Source organism: Botrytis cinerea, chromosome 3 (genome assembly GCF_000143535.2).
Source record: "Botrytis cinerea B05.10 chromosome 3, complete sequence".
NCBI lineage: Eukaryota > Fungi > Ascomycota > Leotiomycetes > Helotiales > Sclerotiniaceae > Botrytis > Botrytis cinerea.
In genome coordinates this window covers 2,723,330-2,743,419 of record NC_037312.1, presented here as the reverse complement: position 1 = coordinate 2,743,419, position 20,090 = coordinate 2,723,330, and the positions used below count along the sequence as shown (strand labels likewise).

At 41.2% G+C, this 20,090-nt stretch overlaps 6 protein-coding genes across 6 annotated transcripts; 3 read left to right on the top strand and 3 right to left on the bottom strand.

The window, feature by feature from the left end:
• Positions 1 to 331: 331 nt before the first annotated feature.
• Positions 332 to 3,412, bottom strand: Bcsrv2. Its single transcript, XM_024692181.1, has 5 exons — positions 2,935 to 3,412; positions 2,457 to 2,730; positions 1,787 to 2,100; positions 1,188 to 1,734; positions 332 to 1,133 (listed from the first exon to the last, which is right to left on the bottom strand). The coding sequence occupies exons 1-5, from the start codon at positions 2,991 to 2,993 to the stop codon at positions 684 to 686; spliced, it is 1,644 nt and encodes a 547-aa protein (XP_024547956.1). The 5' UTR covers positions 2,994 to 3,412; the 3' UTR covers positions 332 to 683.
• A 294-nt stretch (positions 3,413 to 3,706) lies between these two features.
• On the top strand, positions 3,707 to 5,959 carry Bcmak32. Its single transcript, XM_024692180.1, has 2 exons — positions 3,707 to 3,927; positions 4,507 to 5,959. Exons 1-2 carry the CDS (start codon positions 3,858 to 3,860, stop codon positions 5,763 to 5,765), a joined length of 1,329 nt encoding a protein of 442 aa, XP_024547955.1. The 5' UTR covers positions 3,707 to 3,857; the 3' UTR covers positions 5,766 to 5,959.
• Positions 5,960 to 6,347: 388 nt separating this feature from the next.
• Positions 6,348 to 9,502, top strand: Bcmcm3. The gene is made up of 2 exons (XM_001547057.2): positions 6,348 to 6,524; positions 6,584 to 9,502. The coding sequence occupies exons 1-2, from the start codon at positions 6,452 to 6,454 to the stop codon at positions 9,202 to 9,204; spliced, it is 2,694 nt and encodes an 897-aa protein (XP_001547107.1). The 5' UTR covers positions 6,348 to 6,451; the 3' UTR covers positions 9,205 to 9,502.
• Positions 9,503 to 13,831: 4,329 nt separating this feature from the next.
• BCIN_03g07950 (hypothetical protein) lies at positions 13,832 to 14,550 on the bottom strand. Its single transcript, XM_001547059.2, has 4 exons — positions 14,479 to 14,550; positions 14,395 to 14,414; positions 14,130 to 14,312; positions 13,832 to 14,004 (listed from the first exon to the last, which is right to left on the bottom strand). The coding sequence occupies exons 1-4, from the start codon at positions 14,479 to 14,481 to the stop codon at positions 13,920 to 13,922; spliced, it is 291 nt and encodes a 96-aa protein (XP_001547109.1). The 5' UTR covers positions 14,482 to 14,550; the 3' UTR covers positions 13,832 to 13,919.
• Positions 14,551 to 14,681: 131 nt separating this feature from the next.
• Bcmrpl3 lies at positions 14,682 to 16,396 on the top strand. Its single transcript, XM_001547060.2, has one exon. It carries the CDS (start codon positions 14,749 to 14,751, stop codon positions 15,943 to 15,945), a length of 1,197 nt encoding a protein of 398 aa, XP_001547110.2. The 5' UTR covers positions 14,682 to 14,748; the 3' UTR covers positions 15,946 to 16,396.
• Positions 16,397 to 17,668: 1,272 nt separating this feature from the next.
• Bclhp1 lies at positions 17,669 to 20,033 on the bottom strand. The gene is made up of 4 exons (XM_024692179.1): positions 19,747 to 20,033; positions 19,275 to 19,694; positions 18,385 to 19,220; positions 17,669 to 18,335 (listed from the first exon to the last, which is right to left on the bottom strand). The coding sequence occupies exons 2-4, from the start codon at positions 19,641 to 19,643 to the stop codon at positions 18,179 to 18,181; spliced, it is 1,362 nt and encodes a 453-aa protein (XP_024547954.1). The 5' UTR covers positions 19,644 to 19,694; positions 19,747 to 20,033; the 3' UTR covers positions 17,669 to 18,178.
• Positions 20,034 to 20,090: the final 57 nt, after the last annotated feature.

Here is a 20,090-nt window from a genome sequence, read left to right as displayed (position 1 = left end):
ATCAAATCAACTCAACTCCTAAAAACCACCCTATATATACATATATATATTCCAACACCATCACAGCCGCCGCAGCACTCACATCATAATACCGATTTCTTTTGCCATTGCCTTTGCCTTTGCCTTTACCCCACCCACTCTCAAATTAGTAGATTCGTTCACGACGGGAGTAACTAAGTTCAAATAAATTATAAGATATAAAATATATAAAATCGAGTTCAAGAAGCGAAGCTAATATGAGAGAAAACAATCTGAACGCACACACTTTTATCACGCCAGAACAGAAGTGAGAGCATATCGATACCACACACACTACACTCTCAAAGCACTCTATATTTATTTCCCTGAAAGTAAAAGAGATAGAGAGAGAAAAAGCACAACGACACATCGCCCAATATAAAACACACGGCACGATATGATGAGTAGAAAATCTTCGGTTTGAAATCTACTAAACAACAAAGCGAGACAAGCCTCGGATATACATATACATAGATATGTACAATTCAACTTTGACTTCTACTCTGCCTGAAAACTTCAACTAACATGCGATGATATAAAACTTCACTCAACTATCTCTATAATATCAAATCTACCCAGATTCTCCATCACATCTCATTACCCCTCACCCCCAACAAGTTTTCGCCAGAGCCTCTCCCCAAACTCCACAATCCATCTCAACCAATCTATCCAGCATGTTCAACAATCTCACTCTTGACCTTTCCATTCTCCACCCAAGTCCTCAACTGTTCGGGCAACGGCACCTCCTTGTAATCTCCTTCCCCGTCTGCACTCTCCAAATCTGGAAGTAGCACATTGACACTACTACATTTACTCGTGAAGACTTCCGTGTTCAAACTCTCCTTCCCCAAGTAAATTTGAGCACCATCAACTTGATCCATCATAATCGTTGGCAATGTGCCCAGTACTTGAAGTGCGAAGTTTGGTGCTTTGATAACATCAATCGATGAGACGAGACTATCAATTACCAAGGCAAGACGAGGGGAGTTGTCAATAGAAATAGCGTTTGCTTTTCCTTTAATGATAATAGTGGTTTTTGAGCAGCGGGAAATGAGGATCGAGTGTGAAATAGATGCTTCAATTGTGATTGGCTCAGACTCGTTTTCGTAGTTTTCCTTTTCCGAAATATTAGCATTCAACTACTCCCAATAAAATAAAATAAAACTCACAATAAACCACTTGTTACCCTCCAATTTTTTAACAGGGGGTTTCTTAGTTCTCATACTCTCTGGCTTGGGCTTTTTACCAGGAGCAGGACTCTTTCCTCGGTTCGAATTAATACTGGATTGACTATCACTTCTGGTGGGAACTGTAGCACCTGCTCTCAAAGAAGGATTTTTATGTGTCATTTGATCAGCATTCACTTTGCGCAATCCTTTTGTAACGTCTGCTCCTTTATTCAGTTCAGAGAAAACGGCTCCTAGTCCAGCACCTGAATCTGCTTGGTTTGGTGCTGGCTTTGATGGAATGTCATCGAAGACTGGTGGAGGAGGAGGTGGAGGGGGTGGTGGTGGTGCGGCACCTCCAGCAGTTGCAGCCTTTGGATGAGGAGCAGGAGGGGCTGGAGCCTTTTCATCTACATCCTTAATCGCAACTTCCAAATCTTCACCCTTTGGATTCCATGGAATACCGTTTGGGAAGTTATCCTTAGCATATTCGCTGAGATCTTTAAAGATTTGATAGAATGCTTGAATCCATTCGACTTGTTTTGGGTCTCTGTAGATAGAAATTAATGATGATCCTCTTAGTCAAATAAAAAAAGACCTACTTCTCCTTAAATTCCTTCAATACTCTGTTTCCGTAATATTGAGCAGATCCCAATGATTCATCGACATGTTTAAATGGTTTGTTGTCCATTGTAACCCAGGCAAGTACACCAATACTTTCAGAAACAGCACTGAGATGATTGAAGAATGGAGATGCACGATTGGACTTTCGGATATCATCAACGGCAGTAAATGAATCCTGAAGAGGTTTGATGAGCTTTTGGAATGGTTCATCTTGCATGCCAGGTTTCTTTGACTTTGTAGTGATCAAAATATATCTTCGTTGTCCGACATATGCCTTCAATACACTAGATGCCTTTTGATGGATGAGTTAGCTTCGATTTCTTATCCCTCAATTAACTGACGCTCCGCTGGCTCTCCGAGGGCCGCTGCCGCGGGGGCAGACTATTTGTATGGAAAGTCTTCGAGCGCAGCGAGGTATGGGGGTTTGGGGGCTTGCCCCCATAATGACACCCTCCATCAATAAAACACTTATCCAATTGATATAGAGCTTTCCCTCATACTTCTCCGCCCACCCCTACCCCTACCACTGCCATGAACATAGAATCTTTGAGTATGAGATACCCCTCTCCCGCTCCAACCTATGCGATGCATGCGATTACTTCACTCCCACCGTGCCACGAGAAAACAGTATGAAACCCTTGCACCTACCTGCTGCGCAACAACCCCTCCAATCTCATCACTCAAGTTAACATATTTCTTAACCGCCCCCTGAATAAAATTATCGAACTCTGAGACTACTCCTGGGATTGGATCCTCGATGATCTTTTTGATATCTGGTGTTTGGATCGTTGGCGGCGGCGGAGTTGTGCCATTTGTTTTCGCAGCTTCGGCCGGAGGAGAAATTAGAGGGATGGATGATGAAGCAGGTGGTGGAATGGTAGAGGAAGCTATATCTTCAAGACGAGAGGTTGCGGCTTCGAGTCTGGAGATTATGAAGGTTAGCTCGGTGCTGGTTATGCGAGGATCGATTGATGACATATTGATTTGGATTCCAGAAAAAGAATTGGAACGTGTGTGTGTATGTAAACAAATGTATGCAACGGAGATTCTGGAGGAGATGGAAGTGGAGTTGTGTTGCAGTATTGAGCTGTGATATTGAAAGGACAGAAATATGAAGCACAATTACCGTTTTATGAGCGTAGTCAAATTATGCATATTATTTACAGCTTCAGGTTGTTGAGACATATTGAAGTGCAGTAGTTGTTCCAAAGTCTTGTTGAAGAAGGAATGATCGATCGAATAGGAGGTTGTTTGAGGGAATGGAGCTGTCTGGTTCTCGATGTTTCGTGGTGCTAATGCAAGGGGAAGGAGGCAAAAGGTTGCTAATTACGCATATAAATAATGTAATATGGAATGGTAATTAGCAGGCAAATGGAAGAAGCTATCGATTTGCGGGACTGGTATGGAGCGACGAGAAAGAGGTCTCCTACAATGAAGCGACGACGGCGAGGGGGAGGAAGACAGAGAGGGAGAGGGAGAGAGAGAGAGAGAGAGGATAGAAGAGAGAATATTGGAGTGATGTGAAGAGATGTGATGTGATATGATGGATACGGATTACCTTGGAACGCTGATGTTCTTCATTTAATTCATCTACACCCACACCCACTTACATTCAAGCTTCACTCCCTCCCTCATCTAGATGCCTTAGCCTTGGCCTTAGCCTTAGCCTTGCCCTTCCCGGTACCCGTTTTTCCGACTCCCTCTTCGGGAACTTGGTCGTGTTACATAATCCGGCCATGATCTTGCAGCCTATGGAGTCTCAGGGCGCACACTGTGTCACGTGTGTGCGGTGCTACAAGGCTGCTGCTAACCCGTTTTGTCGTGTGTGACACCTGGCTACCATTTGGTGGGCTGCTGTCACTCCATTTGACATTCAGCCTTATTTGTTGACCTGGTCCGGTCCGGTACTTACATCTACTCGTACACTCATTTCATTTCTTAACCTCATTCACACTCACTTAATCATAAGAGTATCAAGCTACCGATACCTAACTATACAGTTCATACCTCACTTCTTTCTTTTACATACATTACACATTCGTTTGAAACATGGAGCAAGATGTTCCAATATCTAACGATCAAGAAATCGATTTTTGTACTCTGGGAATGTTTATAATTGGTATGTATGAGGCGGTGTTGATTTTATCGATCTTTTATACGTTCTTTGGAAAGGAGGGGGTTTATGAATATGACAACAACTTGAGAAGTCTCAGATGCTTGAAACATGGGGAAAATTATATGAAAGTCAACGCAATATTCATGAATGGGTCCTTCATTTTACTTCTATCTTACATCTAGTGATATTCGAGATTCATTTTAGCAATTTCCTCTCTTTTCAAGTAATAACTGTTGGCAAGATTCGTGAAACGATTGGGATGTTTATGTTGTTCATGCATGAGGTACATCCTACATTGGATTTGGTCTCACCAAATTTAAGTCTTCAACCACAACATATACTGTTGGACCTTTATCACGAACTCATAAAGTGTCTTGTGAAAGAAGAGAGATATCTGTATTTTCAAACCTCATTGTTTTCAAGAATGGGCCTGACGATTTCTTATCCGGTTTTATCCGGCAATTTACCTTCATGTTCAGGGATGATATATCTAATAGAATATTCATTTTCATACTTTGTTTTCCCATATACAAACTTATCGTCACATTGAATGTTGATAAAAATATTGACATTCTAATTTAGATGAGATACACTACCTCCCACCAACTCCCTCAGTATATGATGTCCTCGGTGGGGCCGGTTCCTATTCCGCCTTAGGTGCCCGTCTCTTCTCTCCTCCACCACTCTCCAAAACAATCTCTTGGATAGTAGATAAAGGCTCCGACTTTCCCCCCTCAATATCATCTCAAATAACCGCCTGGCAAACCTCTTGTCTAATCCGTACCGATCCCACCCGTCTCACAACTCGCGGTTGGAATGGTTACGACAGCAACGAAACCCGCTCATTCAAATACACCACCCCCAAACTCCGGCTGGACGAATCATCCATAGCTTCTCATCCTCCTCTTTTATTCGCAAAATCTTTTCACCTCATATGTTCCCCCAATCGCTGTATAGATCTCGTAACACGCATTCTCTCACTGCGGAAATCACAATCTCCCAATTATCCCAAACCACTCTTTGTATGGGAACCAGTCCCAGATCTCTGTACACCAGATGAACTTTTAAATTGTACAAATGTCCTTCCATATATCGACGTTCTCTCGCCAAATCACTCGGAACTAGCAGGTTTCATGGGCGATCCTGATTCCGGTATGACTCCTGAAGGGGAAGTATCAATGGAAGCAGTAGAACGTTCTTGTGAACAACTCTTATCTTCAATGCCATTGCAATCTTACGCAATTGTTGTAAGATGTGGAGCATTAGGATGTTATGTTGCAAAGAACGGAGGAAGAAATAGACGCGCGGAGAAAAATCGAAGAAAACGTCCGGCGAACAGATCTAGAGGTGGATTGACACTAGATATGAATATGGAAGATCTATTTGCAGGATTACTCAGCGATTCGGGAGAAATAACTTTCGAAAGAAACGACTATGTTCCTGTCGATCCGGGGATTGAGAAATGGATTCCGGCTTATCATCAAGCTGGAGATGGGGAGGAGGAACATAAAGTGGTAGATCCGACGGGAGGCGGAAATGCATTCTTAGGTGGTTTGGCAGTGGCGTTGGCAAGGGGGAAAGGCATCATAGAAGCTAGTTGCTGGGGAAGTGTAGCAGCTAGTTTTGCGATTGAACAGGTGGGGGTACCAGTCCTGGGTGTTTTGGAAGAGAGCGAGGGGATGGAAGGGGAGGAAGATGACTGGGTTGAGGAAGGTGATGGAGAGGAAGACGAAGATGATACAAGGGAAATGGAAACGTGGAATGGAGTAGTGGTTCAGGAGAGATTGAGAGAGTTTATGGGGAGAGTAGATATTGCACCTAGTGAATGTCCATCTAGGTAGATGAGCTGGCGCCTGTTTTATAAAAGCAAATGCAGGGAAATTGGCAATAGGGAGGAGAGAAAAGGGATAAAAGACCAAAATTTTTACAATCGAGAGAAGGTACAAAAAAGACAGAAATTAAAAATATCCTTAATTAGAACTATATTCTACTTCTCTTGTATATAATCTTATCATACACATAATTCAAGTTTTCACTAACTACTTGCCTACCTACCTACCTACGTACCGAATATTAGAAAAGGCAATAAACACAGACTCGGTATAAAACTTCATCGAGACCTTAAGAACAAAATGATACCCGCGTCAGATCGATATAAAGTTGATACTTTTTATTATGCGCAATAAGATTTATCATGTCAATCCCTGAGTGATAAGGATTAAATATGTAATTCGAATCCAGACAATTAGGAAATCGATCGTTTGGTACATCTTGCTACCCTGTGGTTACAGGATGGATAGCTGAGCAACCGAGCAAGCAAGGGAATCGTATCACGTGGTGTCAAAAACCACTTTACGCGCACAAACCGCGTTTCTACGCGATATCTCCTTTTGAATTGAAATTTCGCGATTGTCAACACCACAGCAACCCCAATACCGCCCCTCTTTAACTTCATCAACAAACCACCACATATTTTCAGGTAAAACCTCAACACCGTGCCTGTAAATAACCTGATATACTCTCTACAATGGACGGCGCACAATTAAGAGATGAGGCTGTCGCCGATCGTGTGCGGTCTGCACAAGAATTTCTTGATCCAAGTATTTTTCCCTTACCATCCCCTCTATTTACATACAAGTACTAATATAAATAATCACAGCTGATGGCGCAGCAAGAAGTTATCGATCCGAAATTACTGATATGCTTCGGAAGCATCAGCGACGTTTAATCGTCAGTATCGATGAAGTTCGTGCACACAATCCTGAATTAGCAAATGGCCTTCTCGAACAGCCATTTGATTTTGCTCAAGCCTTCGATCGCGCACTATTTCAAATCGTACAAACACTTCCAAACACTAATGCGAAGCAATCTTCTGAAGATACTATGTACTATTGTGCATTTTCGGGAAGTTTTGGTCAATTTGCGTGTAATCCTAGAACGTTATCGAGTACGCACTTGAACAGGATGGTTAGTTTGGAAGGAATTGTCACAAGATGTTCATTAGTGAGGCCAAAGGTGGTCAAGAGTGTGCATTATAACGAGAAGAAGAAGATATTCCATTTCCGCGAATACAAGGATCAAACAATGACTGCTAGTGGAGCGAGTACGTCGAGTGTTTACCCACAGGAAGATGAACAGGGAAATCCGCTGGTTACGGAATATGGATACAGCACATACAGAGATCATCAAACAATATCTATTCAAGAAATGCCAGAACGAGCACCGGCAGGACAACTTCCGAGAGGTGTGGATGTTATTTTAGATGATGATTTGGTTGATAAAGTTAAGCCCGGTGATCGAGTACAACTTGTTGGAATTTACAGGAGTTTGGGAAATAGAAATGCAGGGCATAGCAGTGCGCTTTTTAAGACAGTAGTGTTAGCTAATAATGTGGTTCTTTTATCTTCGAAATCAGGAGGAGGCATTGCGACACACACCATTACCGATACCGACATTCGAAACATCAACAAGATTGCAAAGAAGAAGAATCTTTTCAATCTTCTTTCTCAATCCTTAGCACCAAGTATCTATGGGCATGAGCATATCAAGAAAGCGATTCTTCTTATGCTGTTGGGTGGTCTGGAAAAGAATCTCGAGAATGGAACACATTTGAGAGGAGATATTAATATCCTTATGGTTGGTGATCCATCCACAGCCAAATCTCAAGTTCTTCGTTTTGTGCTCAATACCGCTCCACTCGCAATCGCAACAACAGGTCGAGGTTCTTCCGGTGTTGGTCTCACAGCCGCCGTTACATCTGATAAAGAAACTGGTGAACGTCGTCTCGAAGCTGGTGCTATGGTTCTGGCTGATCGCGGTGTGGTATGTATTGATGAATTCGATAAAATGTCCGACATAGACAGAGTTGCCATTCACGAAGTGATGGAACAACAAACTGTCACTATTGCCAAAGCTGGTATTCATACATCTCTCAACGCTCGCTGTTCCGTCATCGCAGCCGCCAATCCTATCTTCGGTCAATACGACACTCACAAAGACCCTCACAAGAATATCGCCCTTCCAGATTCTCTCCTTTCTCGTTTCGATTTATTGTTCGTTGTAACGGATGACATTGATGATTTCAGAGATCGACAAATATCCGAGCACGTTTTAAGAATGCACAGATATAGAGATCCACAAACCGAAGAAGGAGCCCCCGTTCGTGAGCAAGCACACCAAACACTCGGTGTTGGTGTAGAACAAGAAGCAGATGCGAACCAAGTAACACCTGTCTACGAAAAATATAATGAGATGCTACACGCCGGTGTAACTGTCACTACTGGCCGAGGATCGCATCGCAGAGTTGAAGTTTTGAGTATTCCTTTCATGAAGAAGTATATTCAATACGCCAAAACTCGAGTAAAGCCAGTCTTGACACAAGAAGCTAGTGATAGGATTAGCGAGATATATGTAGCGCTAAGAAACGACGACATGCAAGGAAATCAACGAAAGACAAACGCCATGACCGTTAGAACATTGGAAACCATCATCCGTTTGAGTACTGCGCATGCAAAGTCTAGATTAAGTAACAGAGTTGAGGAGGTAGATGCATTGGCTGCTGAAAGCATTTTGAGGTTTGCACTGTTCAAGGAAGTGCTTGAGGATGAAAAGAAATCAAAGAGGAGAAAGACTAGACCTCTTGAAGATGAATCTTCAGGAAATGAGAGTTCATCCTCAGAGGATGATGATTCACCAGCTCCTACTCCTAATGCATCATCTACGAGGGCAACCCGTACGCCAGGTACAGCCAGAACTAGAGCTTCAGGCACTTCTTCATCTAGAAGAAATGGAGCGACTTCAAGTGGGGCAGCGAATGATGAGGAAAATGATGATTTGTATTCAGCAAGTCCAGCGCGTCGTTCAGCAAGAGCATCCTCGAGTCGCGTACCAACACAATCACAAACTTCTTTCGCTTCCTCCTTACCCGCTTCTCAGGCATTGAGAGGTACTTCGAGTCAATCGCAGTCTCAATCACAGAATGTAGAGGAGGGTAATGAAGAAGAGGAACTTGCAGCTGGAACTGCAGCCCTGAATGTCTCTACAGGTATCACACCTAACCGTCTACAAGTGTTCCGTACGACGATGGGTCAAATGATGAGCACATCTCTGTTTGAGGATGATAGTGCTGAGGTGAATGCTATTATCGAGGCAGTCAATAGACGTATTGGAGGTGGAGCAGGAGGTAGTTTTGAGAGGGAAGAAGCAGTAGCGGCGTTGAGAGCAATGGATGAGCGAAATGATATCATGTACACTGAGGGAGATTTGGTTTATAAAATCTAGAATTCGGGAAAAGGGATAAAGGTGTGATTGGAATGGAATGGAATGAAATGTCTGTAGGGAACACACGGAAATGAGATAATGAGGAGTTGAGTAATTGATCATGATCTTGATCTTGATCGGAGTGGTTATTTATACATCGAGTAGATGATGTGATGTGATGTTCATGTTTATGTTCATGTTTAACCTCGAGGTGGAATATCACTATATAATTAGATGTGTGTTCGTCTCAGATGGATATATAGGAATGATCATATTCTATTTGTTTTATTATATATCTAGATCAAATAAATTTGCATCATCTGTCGAAAGTAAAATTGAAATTATCAACTCACCTTGTTATTCATGTTCATGTAGAATTGATTCGATTCGAGATATTGATATCGTCAAGACTCATGTGGAAATGACACTCTGAATCGATGTTTCCTCGATGAATAGTTTAGGTTTTCCTTTGTAGACGAGTTGGGGCTTTTCCTTGGGTTTCTCAGAGGTTCCTTGAGATGAGATTTTTTCTTTCATTTTTCTTGGGGTTCTCTTGTTCTTTTGGATTTGTTTGTTCATTGATTGATTGATTGACATACTAGGTAGGATATTGATAGCGAGAGTGAGAATGAGAATGATAGGTATGGTTGGTTACGAAAGGAAGGTGTGAACACGAATACTCTGAGTACCTACCTATATTCAACACATCAATATATACCCCAAATCCCACTCCATTCCATCGACCCCCACCCAAAAATACACACACACACACGCACACACACCTCTCAAGATCACATCCCAATATATAACCAACCATCCCATCTCCTCTCTGCAGCACATCGCACGGAATCTTCTCTGGAAAGATCGTCGAGTTTTTGGGTTCGTATAAAGTACTGTACTGTAATTCATATGTTTGATTGGCTTTTATTGTTGGTTCTTTTTGTGATCGTGATCGTGATCGTGATCGTGATTGTGATGTAAATAGATCGGGGTATATATACATATAAATACTCTTTGATGTTTGTGGAAAATTAGAGCTGGTTGGAAAATGTAGGTTAAGATTGGTTCGGGTGAGGAAATGTGCGTCTTTGGTAAAGGAGGTGTGGGGTTGTGATGATGATGATGATGATGATGATGATGATGGAGGGTTTGTGTAGAAAGCTTGGTTTGTGTGGGGCGGAGACTGAGACTGAGACTGAGGTGGAAAGGTAATATCTTGGGGGTTTGGTTGATTGTTGGGGATATGGGGGAGTGGGGAGATGGTTTGATGGTGTTGGATGTTGGATGTTGGGGAATTTTCATACGAGGTTGATGGTATTGGAAGTTGGAATGTGAGGAAGGAAAGGAAAGGAATGTGTGATAGCGTGGGTTTGAAACTGTGGTAGATGGATGCACTTTTCCCAGCTGATAAATGGAAATATGCTAACCGTGGGTTATCTGATTGTAGATCTTGGATATCCAGGAGTGCATATAGATGTATGTGCGTGTGACTGATGTATTGTGAGCGCTAATAGTCTAGAGTTTATGACTACTTCTTTAAGGATAGGAGTGAGTGATGAATATGGTGATAATTGTGTTAATCACAAAGAATGACTGAATTATTGTCCAAGACTGCAATATAGAATTTGCACTTTGCGAGCTTCGAATTGTACAAAGTGGTGTATGTGCTAATTAGTATATATATAGGTCTGCAGATAAACTTCGATTGCACTTAAAGTCGTCAAGGGAATTGTGTATCCGAAAAGGTATAAAAGTGTGATATTTTGTTTTCTATGAAGATTAACAATCTGTGAGAACAGAGTGTATCTAAAACATAAGTTCCGACCAGAGGTTAATAGTCCATGAGACCGCGACATGTTGAAGAGCTTTGCCCCAACTAGTGACCAGGGATTGGGAAGTTTCATCTCATAATACTGTGAGATGACAATAACTTTCGTTGTCATGCGATATTGTGTATGGGTTGGGTAGATGGGGAGAAATGACAACAAAAAGTGCCTGGACACTTATATTCTATGCCAGTGAGTAGACGAAGTGGGACAATGAGAAATATCTCCATGCTACACTGATGCTACTCTTAGGTTTTATATACATACATAGGTATATATATATATATATATACATATTGGAAAATCGACGATGGTGAATATGAAGACACAAGTGAGCATTATGTATGGTTTCGATCAACTTCTACGTCCTGATGATGAGAACTAAAGGTCTTTATATATTTCCAGTCCCGAGAATATTCCGCGGTTCAAGATTTGCAGTCAAGGTGGAATATTCACTTTTTCTAGGCTAAGACTTATGTGGTACTTATGTGGAAAGTAAAGTCATCTGAACCTAGTATAAATATACAGCTTTTCATGATCACATTGAACCATAAAATAGAAGAACGTTCCAGTATTCCTCAAAGGGTGTTGTGTATTGGGAGAAACATGATAGGTAGTCTTTTGGTTGTCTGTTGCGATTAGAGAGCAGATATTGGCCTAATAGCTCGGCCTATATGATCGGAAATATCTTGATCATGGGTGACAACAGAAATTGTAACTTGTTGCCGTATGGGACAGAGCTAAACTGGGTCATTGTCACCAAATTTGTAGAATCTTTCGAGTTTACTACCTACACATACGTAAACACTGAAGAGCTAAATTTGACAGATGAAGATGTTTCTCTGTCGCATCACGCTTCATGCTTTGAATTGACAGTCCCGTAGTCCTGTCCAGAGGTGTTTCGTGCCAAGAGATCGTCTTTGCAGTTCATAAGGTGTGGTTATGACAACTATATATAATACTGAAAACTGAAAACGACTTCGGTTCACACTAATGCTGCGGGGCAAGTTCCAAGATACGTGAATTCAATTTGCCATGAGCCGCTCGTGCAATTGGCGATCATCAAATTGCACGGCCAGGAAAGTCTAGATGAGACTTAGTTCTTCTACGAAGCCTATAAAAGAGAGATGTAACCCTGTATTGTCAAGGCATGAAGCGTAAATTTGAGGAAGATGAAAGGTCCCCTATAAGATAGGACATGCCTTGGTAGTTATGTATGATCCAGAAAGAAGTTTTAAACTGTTGAGGAGTGAAATGAAATCTGTGAGGGTTTGGTACATGAGTAGATAATCATCGAAGAAGGTTGACAGTGAGACTTGTTGCGTGGCAATATCGAGAATACATGCTGTTGAAGTTTTGACGAGATGATTTCCGAAGTCTAGACTCAGATTTTGTACACGACACCTGTGAATTTAGGTTGAATGAAGTGAACTCACAAAGTAGCATCGCTTGCATTATGAGGAAGTCATAAATAAGCATTCGTAAAGTTCGAATTGTTTAGCGCTATACTATTTCGGAAGCGCCGGATTTCTTAAACTTATATACACTTAGACCAAGGGTAGAATAACGAAAGTTCGGTCCAACGAATGAATACGATCGATCATCTTCCTGTGATGAACCACAGTATGGGAGTTTCTACATCCTGTTCGCAATTTTCCTGCGTACCACTCACTATATAGCCAGTGACAGCTGGATAGAGGACTTGCGAATCAATCAAGTAGATTCTTTGAGTTATGCATGAATTTTCCCAATGCATCCATTCTCAAAGAAGAGTAGAATATCATCACAATATAACAATATTTCCACGAGAAGTGAATTAATGATCCACATCCACCAGAGAAATTTTGCACAGCACTCACTTGGACCGTTTATCTTACATTGAAACAGCCAGTCAAGGTTCACCAAGGGGCCAATTTCATGAGATAGTTCAAAATAAGGCTAGATCACTTGACATAAAAAGAGATCAAACCTGACCGTTCTTCTTTCCGGCCATACAAGCGATCTTCGTTTAAACCATGTTGTTAACACCGTTGTCCACAGCCACCACTTAAAACTGTATCAAATATATACCGAAATTGATGTTCAATGCTTAGAGTCTCGAAGGGGCGAAGTATAGAGCAGAAGCACCCGGCTCCCGTTTATCTAGCTGGGACTTTATGAATAGAGCTTTCCTATTAGCCAGCCATCACAATGTGACGCTCTGTACCCCAGACATTGCTGAAGAGGATTTTAAGCATACACTATACTAAAGCGTATACAAACAATTTGATTATGACTTTCCATGTGTAGTCTATCTTCAAACATTGAAAGCCTATTGTTTGATTTCTTTTGAAACAATGAACTCTCGTTGAAGGACTTCCAAACAATTAACTTGATTTACTGGATACGTAGCCTGAGATATGACTGGACTGATCACCATACACTTCTATAGAAGTGGAACTTGAGTGAAAATCGACATGTAAGGGTTTGATTATTAGATAATCTTGACCTGGGATGTAGAAAAACAATGAAAACGCATTAAAATTGAGCAGTAAATCATGGTGTGGGTTGTCAAATAGCATTGTGAATTGGGCAGAGATTTCAAATAGACTGTGCTGCACGATTGCAGAGGACATTTCGATGCGAGAAGGTAATATCCTCAAAAATGTACTAGTTCTGGTATCACCCGCAGCAACGACTCTTCGACAAAGAAGCATTCGTATAATCATGGGCAATATCAAACCAGTAACACAGACTAGTGACCGTTCGATCTGACAATATAGCGTTTTGCCTTTTCTTTCTCGATCTCGATTTCATGTCACAAAATGCATCGGATTCCGCTATGATAAGGGGTGCAATCATTGTTCTCGAAGTTGCCTGTTCATTGTGTGACGACCCAAAATATGTACAATCTTTTCCACATTCTCGAATTTAGTTTCCAGTGACCTTCTCTACCACACGATCGGTAATGCTCTTGTTCTTCTGTGCCTCGTGCTCCTTGATTTGTTTACTCCAGCTATAATATCGTCAGTCACATCCAGCTTTCAATATCTCACAGCTCTCTGCGCCTCGTCCTTCACTCCTCCAGAGTCCCCCTAGAATTTTCTCGACTCCCACTCGCAAATTATAAACTAAACTCACTATCGACTTGGGAAAAACCTTCCCTCCTCCGGAAACTTCGTTCTGAACTCTCTCTCGGCACTTAATTTCCACATTCCAGCAGTAATCCCAACAATGATAGTCGCCATAATGGCAGTATTCGCCTTCCAGTTACCAGGTTGCGAATACCATCCTCCAGCTGGAGACCAGACATGTTTGGGATATCTAGCATTATGTTGTTAGATAATGTGCGTGTGTGAACTTGCTGGTTGAATACAGGTCGGATTGGTGGAACTAAAGAACTTACGGAATTTTGCCGCCGCCGCCCTGGGTTATTTGTTAGTGTTTTCTGGCAGACATGGTGATTCGGAAAGGAGAAGAGGAGACACACCATTTTTAATCAATTGCGAAATGTGCGAGGGATTTCTTAAGGTATTTGATTCTGGTCGATTTTGACGATGTCGTTCCTCGTTCCTCAGATATCCAGTCTCCACTAACCGCAAAGGTACTAGTGCAATAAATATAGCATCACACACGAGCTTGGGCGAGAAATTTTGGAATTTGTTATCGAAATCGCCGGTCCAATTTCTATCCGCCACAATTACTCGATCATAATTCCTACCCTCGAATTGGAAGTGTTGGAAAGGGGAATATAGGAGAAATGATGAAGAGGTTACATTTAGAAAGATGGAGCAACCAATTGCTTTCTCAAAATACTAGATCGGTTTCTACTTGTCCGAGGCGGCATGCTCTAGCACAAAATCTTCTCCCAAGGACGACTTCGATACCTGCATATGTCCGTATGAATTCAACATCTACACTTGCTCCCAAACCAGAAGAGATCGTTTTTGAAGATGGCGAACAGCCCGTCGAACCACCAATTCAACAACCCTCCCCCAAAAAACCCTCTGCGAAAGTAGCAGCTCTCCACGCCCGTCTTTCTCTCCCCTCCAAATTACCCCTCCAAACACTCGCTCGAACCCTCATTACCCCCTCCGCAAACAACAACCCAGCTTTCAATAATGCAGGACTCTCTCGTATCGGAGGTGATCTCCTAAATTACCACGTCTCCGAACATCTTATTTGTACATATCCGCGTTTACCATTGGCCGTGTTCTACGCAAGTGTTTTGGCATATAGTGGTCCTGATACTTTACATCTGGTTGGAAGAGACTGGGGTGTTCAACCTGCTTTTGCTCCTGGGCAAGAAGTTGATGTTGGTTTACTGCAATACAAGCATTTGTCGCCAAATGGAGAGGCCAGTTCTACAGGAAAAACCACCAGAAAAGAAGCGCCTTATTTTAGAAGAGGAATGGCATCTAGAGTTGTCTATGATGATGAATTCGGAGACACAGTCAGGAAATCGAATCAAGTCACCAATCCTCAACCAATGAACAATGCCTACGCCTCTTTCGTTAAAGCACTCATTGGTGCAGTCTATCTCCATGCAGGCCGCGCAGCAGCAAAAACATTCATCGAACAACATATCTTATCCCGTCACCTGGATCTCGACAAGTTATTTCAATTTTCCCAACCAGTTCGTGATCTCGCCCGTTTATGCGCACGCGAAGATTTCGAAGCACCAGTTGCTAGAATTTTGAGTGAAACAGGTCGACACTCTCGAAGTCCAGTTTTCGTAGTAGGAATTTACAGCGGAAGAGAAAAGTTGGGTGAGGCACCAGGTGCAAGTTTGAATGAGGCGAGAATTCGAGCTAGTGTTGCGGGACTAAAGTCTTGGTATCTTTATAGCCCAGGACGTAGGTCGTTGCCAAGTGAAATGGAAATTCCAAGTGGAGGGAAAGATGGAGTGAAGAGTTGGGAACCAGTGCATGTGGATATTGGAGAGATTGTTGCTTAAGAGCTCCAATTGTATAACGTGGATGTGTATACGACGTGTGTCGATGAAATGAGCACATGCATGGAACGGGAAAAAAGTAGAGGAGATTCTTACATTTCTCATCTTCATATTGATATAAATGAGGGGATATGATCAATGACATGATCTATTGTATATTACTATGCAGTTGCATATTGGGTGGGAGAAGAGGGGCAGGTGATGGTTTACAAATGCATTTGGATGGCGGGACTACAAAATAAAAGCCAAAAGATCTGAGAGGGGAATTGAGCGGACGTGTTGATACCTACAGAGTAAATCAGCAGCAAAAGAAAGAAAAAATATCAAAAACCATATCTAGCTCACTTGATGAATACCTATGTGATATACAAATAGCATTGTCTCCACACGCACAACGAAGATTGTTGATTATTCCTTTACAAATGCAGACAGAAAAAGAATTGATTGTCCCTCAAACTTGCATCACATCTCATCCCATCTCTTTCTTTCAATTCACATCAGACCCGATCTCGAGTTCCTATTCACGTTCAAATTGTATGTGCTCGAATAATGATGTATAAATCCTATACCATGAACTAAATAAATAGCACACAATAAATGAATAAATGAATGGATCATATTACATTACATTACATTATATCTAACATGATTTATTAGTGTACGGGTTATATTAATAAATAGATCACCTCATTTTATATACAAAATTTGTTTATGTGTAATTGTACATTTTCTTTATTTAATAATATAATTTAAAAAAATTTGAGAATATTGAAATTTAATTATATAAATATTATAAAAATCTAATTATTTATTAAAAAATCAAATTATTATAATAATTATTATAAAAATAATTTTTTTGTAACGAAAATCGTAACAATTTCTATTTTTTTTTAGAATACAATAAAAGTATTTATTAAAAAACTAGATTTATAAGAAACTAATTTTTTATTGTTATTGAAAATTCTTTTCTTTTTTTAAAATAATGATTGATTATTGAAATAAGAATATTGAAAAAGGTTTAATTTTGATGTATTTTCAAATGACCTGTATATTGATATGACTTGTATACTGATAAATCACGTTAGATATCATTCAATTCAAACTCATTTCATCAGATGGATCTACCTGTTACTTCTGTTTCGTTTCGTGTCATTTCCCTTTCTCCTTAGATCTCATCGCTATCTATTTCACTATAAAACAAAACAAAAACAAAATAGAACTCACATATACACTCCGATCTCAATCTCCTCCCTTTCTTATCACTCAGTAATAAATCAATAGATAAATCAATATTAGTATTTAATATTAAACACCAACTAAAGAGTAACTCTTTATTTTCATCTCTATCTCTATCTCTATCTCCATCTCCATCACTATTATTACCTCACCTTATATATTATAACCTCATACCACCTATACACAAATACAAACACAACATATATAAATACACATCCCCTTCCCCACCCCTTCCCCTCCCCTCCTCACCCTCGCAGAAATCAAATCAAAAATCAAAAATCAGAAATCTTGCTCCAGTTCGTCTTTTACTTCTCAGACAAGGACAAGGAGGTAAAGGGAAAGGAGAGTATACATATCTATCTATCTATCTACCTACCTACCTACCTACCTACCTATGGGATAATTGGTGTAGTTAGTTTGGATAGTGATTGAAGGGAGAGGACAAAGGTGGTAGGTAGGAATGAGGTTCACAGGTACTGTATGAATGAAGTGGAAAGGAATGTGATTTTAAACTACAATGCCAATATTTCAACAAGTTAAAACTAAAGAGTTATTCTGTTGACTATTCTATCACGGGAGCTGGATCCATCTTTTGAATGTAATTTTTGTATTGTAAATTTTGTTCTCCTTTTATCGTTTGCCTTTAGCGAAACGAAAAGGCTCACAAACTCTCAGCTGTGATCGCTAAACCCCTTAACTTATCAATTTTGGGTTGTTTCCCTCATGGTTTGCGCACTATTCCATCCATACATACGTCATTCTTCCAAATAAAGTAAATGAAATCCCCATTTCTGTAAATTAGGGCTCAAAAAAAATTCACCACTTATGTACCGATATGCAATGACCTTGCCATGAAATCCATTGTACAAATGCACTGTTGCATAGTTGCCCCTCCCACCGAAAAAGAACAAAAAGAATAAACTTGTAAACGCCCTTGAATGACCGTGTCGTTTTGAGACGGAAAACGCAGAGATTAATGTAAAACTGGACCGGATATTATTTAAGCTGGGGCTGGGACCTCAGCTGCAGTCTTCTCTTTCTTATTTTGATGTTCATCGGCTCCTCCATCATCTTCTCTGGCTCTCTTTTTATCGTTTGTTGGAGGCGCAGCAGCGGTTTCTGTAGCAGATGTTTCGGTCTTGGCTTCCTTGTCGTCGCTATTTGTCCGTTAGTATATGATATGAAATAGAAATATGTAGCACATACCCGTTCTTCTCCGCATTGCGATCATTGTTTCGTGGTCCACGATCATTGCGACCACCCTTTCTATCATTACCATTTCCTCTTCCACCACGGCCACCACGGTTGCGATCACCGCGTCCACCTCCACGACCACCTCGGAATCCGTTCTCTCTGTCACTTTCACGTCTCTTCTTCCAGTCATTTGGATCACGGTCTCCATCGCCTTCTCCATTGCGCTCCTTCTTCACGAAATTTTCACCGCGACCACGGCCTCTGAAGTTTCCACGTCCTCCACGTCCTCTGTGTTGGCCTGGAATTAAGGTACCATTTCGGATTTCTTCATTCTTCTCTTCCATATATTGAGTTTTTGACTTAATTTCCAAAACATGTTTTCCCTTCCATTGTGGTTTTGGGTCAAGAGCGAGGAACTTTTGAGCAGTTTCTTCATCCGCAAATTCAACAAAGACAGATCCCTTGAAAAGCTTCTCATCAGTACGACGGAGACGGACAGAGTTGACCTCGCCATATGGAGCAACGAAAGCTTCGATATCGAATTGAGAACTGGGTTCCTCATCACCGAAACCCTTAATGTAAACTGATCGTGCCTCACGTTTTGGAGACTTTGCGGATGGGTCGAAAGCCTTTACGCGCTTGACAGTCTCCTTTCCTTCCTCTCCTTCAACTACAAGATATTTGCTTTGCTTGAGTGCTTCGACGACCAAGGAGTATGGCTGGAATCGCTGCATGCGCTTGAATGAGTGGATAGTTGCGATTGAGACTGGCTTATTCTCTGCGCCTCCGGTCGTCTTCATTAAGAATTGATCGGTTGGCAAATTGGAATCACCGAAGTAGAATTCGACCTATACACAAAAACAGTTAGTAGATATTCCTTGACGTCAAAGCGATTCCCTTACTTGTCGGCGAATCAATCCCATATCATTAGATGCGGGAAGAACTGAAGCATCATATTTGCTGTTATTCTGGCCATGAACCTCATTGGCATTTGTCTTCAAAACTCCATTGTCGTAAAATCTTGGCTCGTCGTAGTTGAACTTCTTTTCCTTGTTCTCATCTTCCCCCTCCTTCTTGACATCGCCATTGGCAGCCTCTACGTTTTCTTCCTTGATTTCGGGTTTGGCCTCAGCATCTTCCATCTTCTCGTCCTTGATTTCTGGCTCAATTGGTGCTGCTGCTGCAGTTTCTGTTTCGGTCTTTACTTGCTCGTTGGTGGTAGCTGGAGCTGCTGCGACTGGCTCTTGGCCTTCCATGTTGATATCGGACATGATTGTTTGCGAAAAGTTGCGCAACTAATGTATTTTTGTATGTAAATGTAGCTAGAAAAATCGAATGAGTAATTGCGACAATGATTTATCAATTGGAGCTTACTGTAGATTCTTATTTTAGGATCCAGATAGATAAAACTCGTCTTGAGTGACTCGATAAGGCGAACAAGGCGGGGGAAAGAGTCAGATAAAAAAAGTGATGCGCGACCCTTGAAGAGGCTGACAATCTTGTGAGAGAAGTTATCAAGTAAATTGATAAACCTCAGTGGAGATCGATCAAAGATATGAATGCTGAGTAAAAGCTTGTAAAATGTCGTTGTAGAAAATTGATGTAGAATTTCCAAATGTCTAATGCAATTCAAGAGCTTAAAAGGTTTTGGAAGAAGCTTCGACAGTGATAGAAAATTAATTTGTATGGTCAATTTTTTTTCGCAGCTGGAAAACTAA

Excerpts from the sequence above, each read along its gene's own strand:
- Bcsrv2 (XM_024692181.1), bottom strand. The coding sequence starts at position 2,993 with ATGTCTCAACAACCTGAAGCTGTAAATAATATGCATAATTTGACTACG. Across the intron at positions 2,731-2,934 it reads TTGACTACGCTCATAAAACG|ACTCGAAGCCGCAACCTCTC; the intron begins GTAATTGTGCTT and ends CATAATCTCCAG. Across the intron at positions 2,101-2,456 it reads GAGGGGTTGTTGCGCAGCAG|GCATCTAGTGTATTGAAGGC; the intron begins GTAGGTGCAAGG and ends ATCCATCAAAAG.
- Bcmak32 (XM_024692180.1), top strand. The coding sequence starts at position 3,858 with ATGGAGCAAGATGTTCCAATATCTAACGATCAAGAAATCGATTTTTGT. Across the intron at positions 3,928-4,506 it reads TCTGGGAATGTTTATAATTG|ATGAGATACACTACCTCCCA; the intron begins GTATGTATGAGG and ends ATTCTAATTTAG.
- Bcmcm3 (XM_001547057.2), top strand. The coding sequence starts at position 6,452 with ATGGACGGCGCACAATTAAGAGATGAGGCTGTCGCCGATCGTGTGCGG. Across the intron at positions 6,525-6,583 it reads ACAAGAATTTCTTGATCCAA|CTGATGGCGCAGCAAGAAGT; the intron begins GTATTTTTCCCT and ends AAATAATCACAG.
- BCIN_03g07950 (XM_001547059.2), bottom strand. Across the intron at positions 14,313-14,394 it reads GGCGGCGGCGGCAAAATTCC|ATATCCCAAACATGTCTGGT; the intron begins GTAAGTTCTTTA and ends ACATAATGCTAG. Across the intron at positions 14,005-14,129 it reads AGGTTTTTCCCAAGTCGATA|CTGGAGTAAACAAATCAAGG; the intron begins GTGAGTTTAGTT and ends ACGATATTATAG.
- Bcmrpl3 (XM_001547060.2), top strand. The coding sequence starts at position 14,749 with ATGATGAAGAGGTTACATTTAGAAAGATGGAGCAACCAATTGCTTTCT.
- Bclhp1 (XM_024692179.1), bottom strand. The coding sequence starts at position 19,643 with ATGTCCGATATCAACATGGAAGGCCAAGAGCCAGTCGCAGCAGCTCCA. Across the intron at positions 19,221-19,274 it reads TGGGATTGATTCGCCGACAA|GTCGAATTCTACTTCGGTGA; the intron begins GTAAGGGAATCG and ends TTTTGTGTATAG. Across the intron at positions 18,336-18,384 it reads CGCAATGCGGAGAAGAACGG|CGACGACAAGGAAGCCAAGA; the intron begins GTATGTGCTACA and ends ACGGACAAATAG.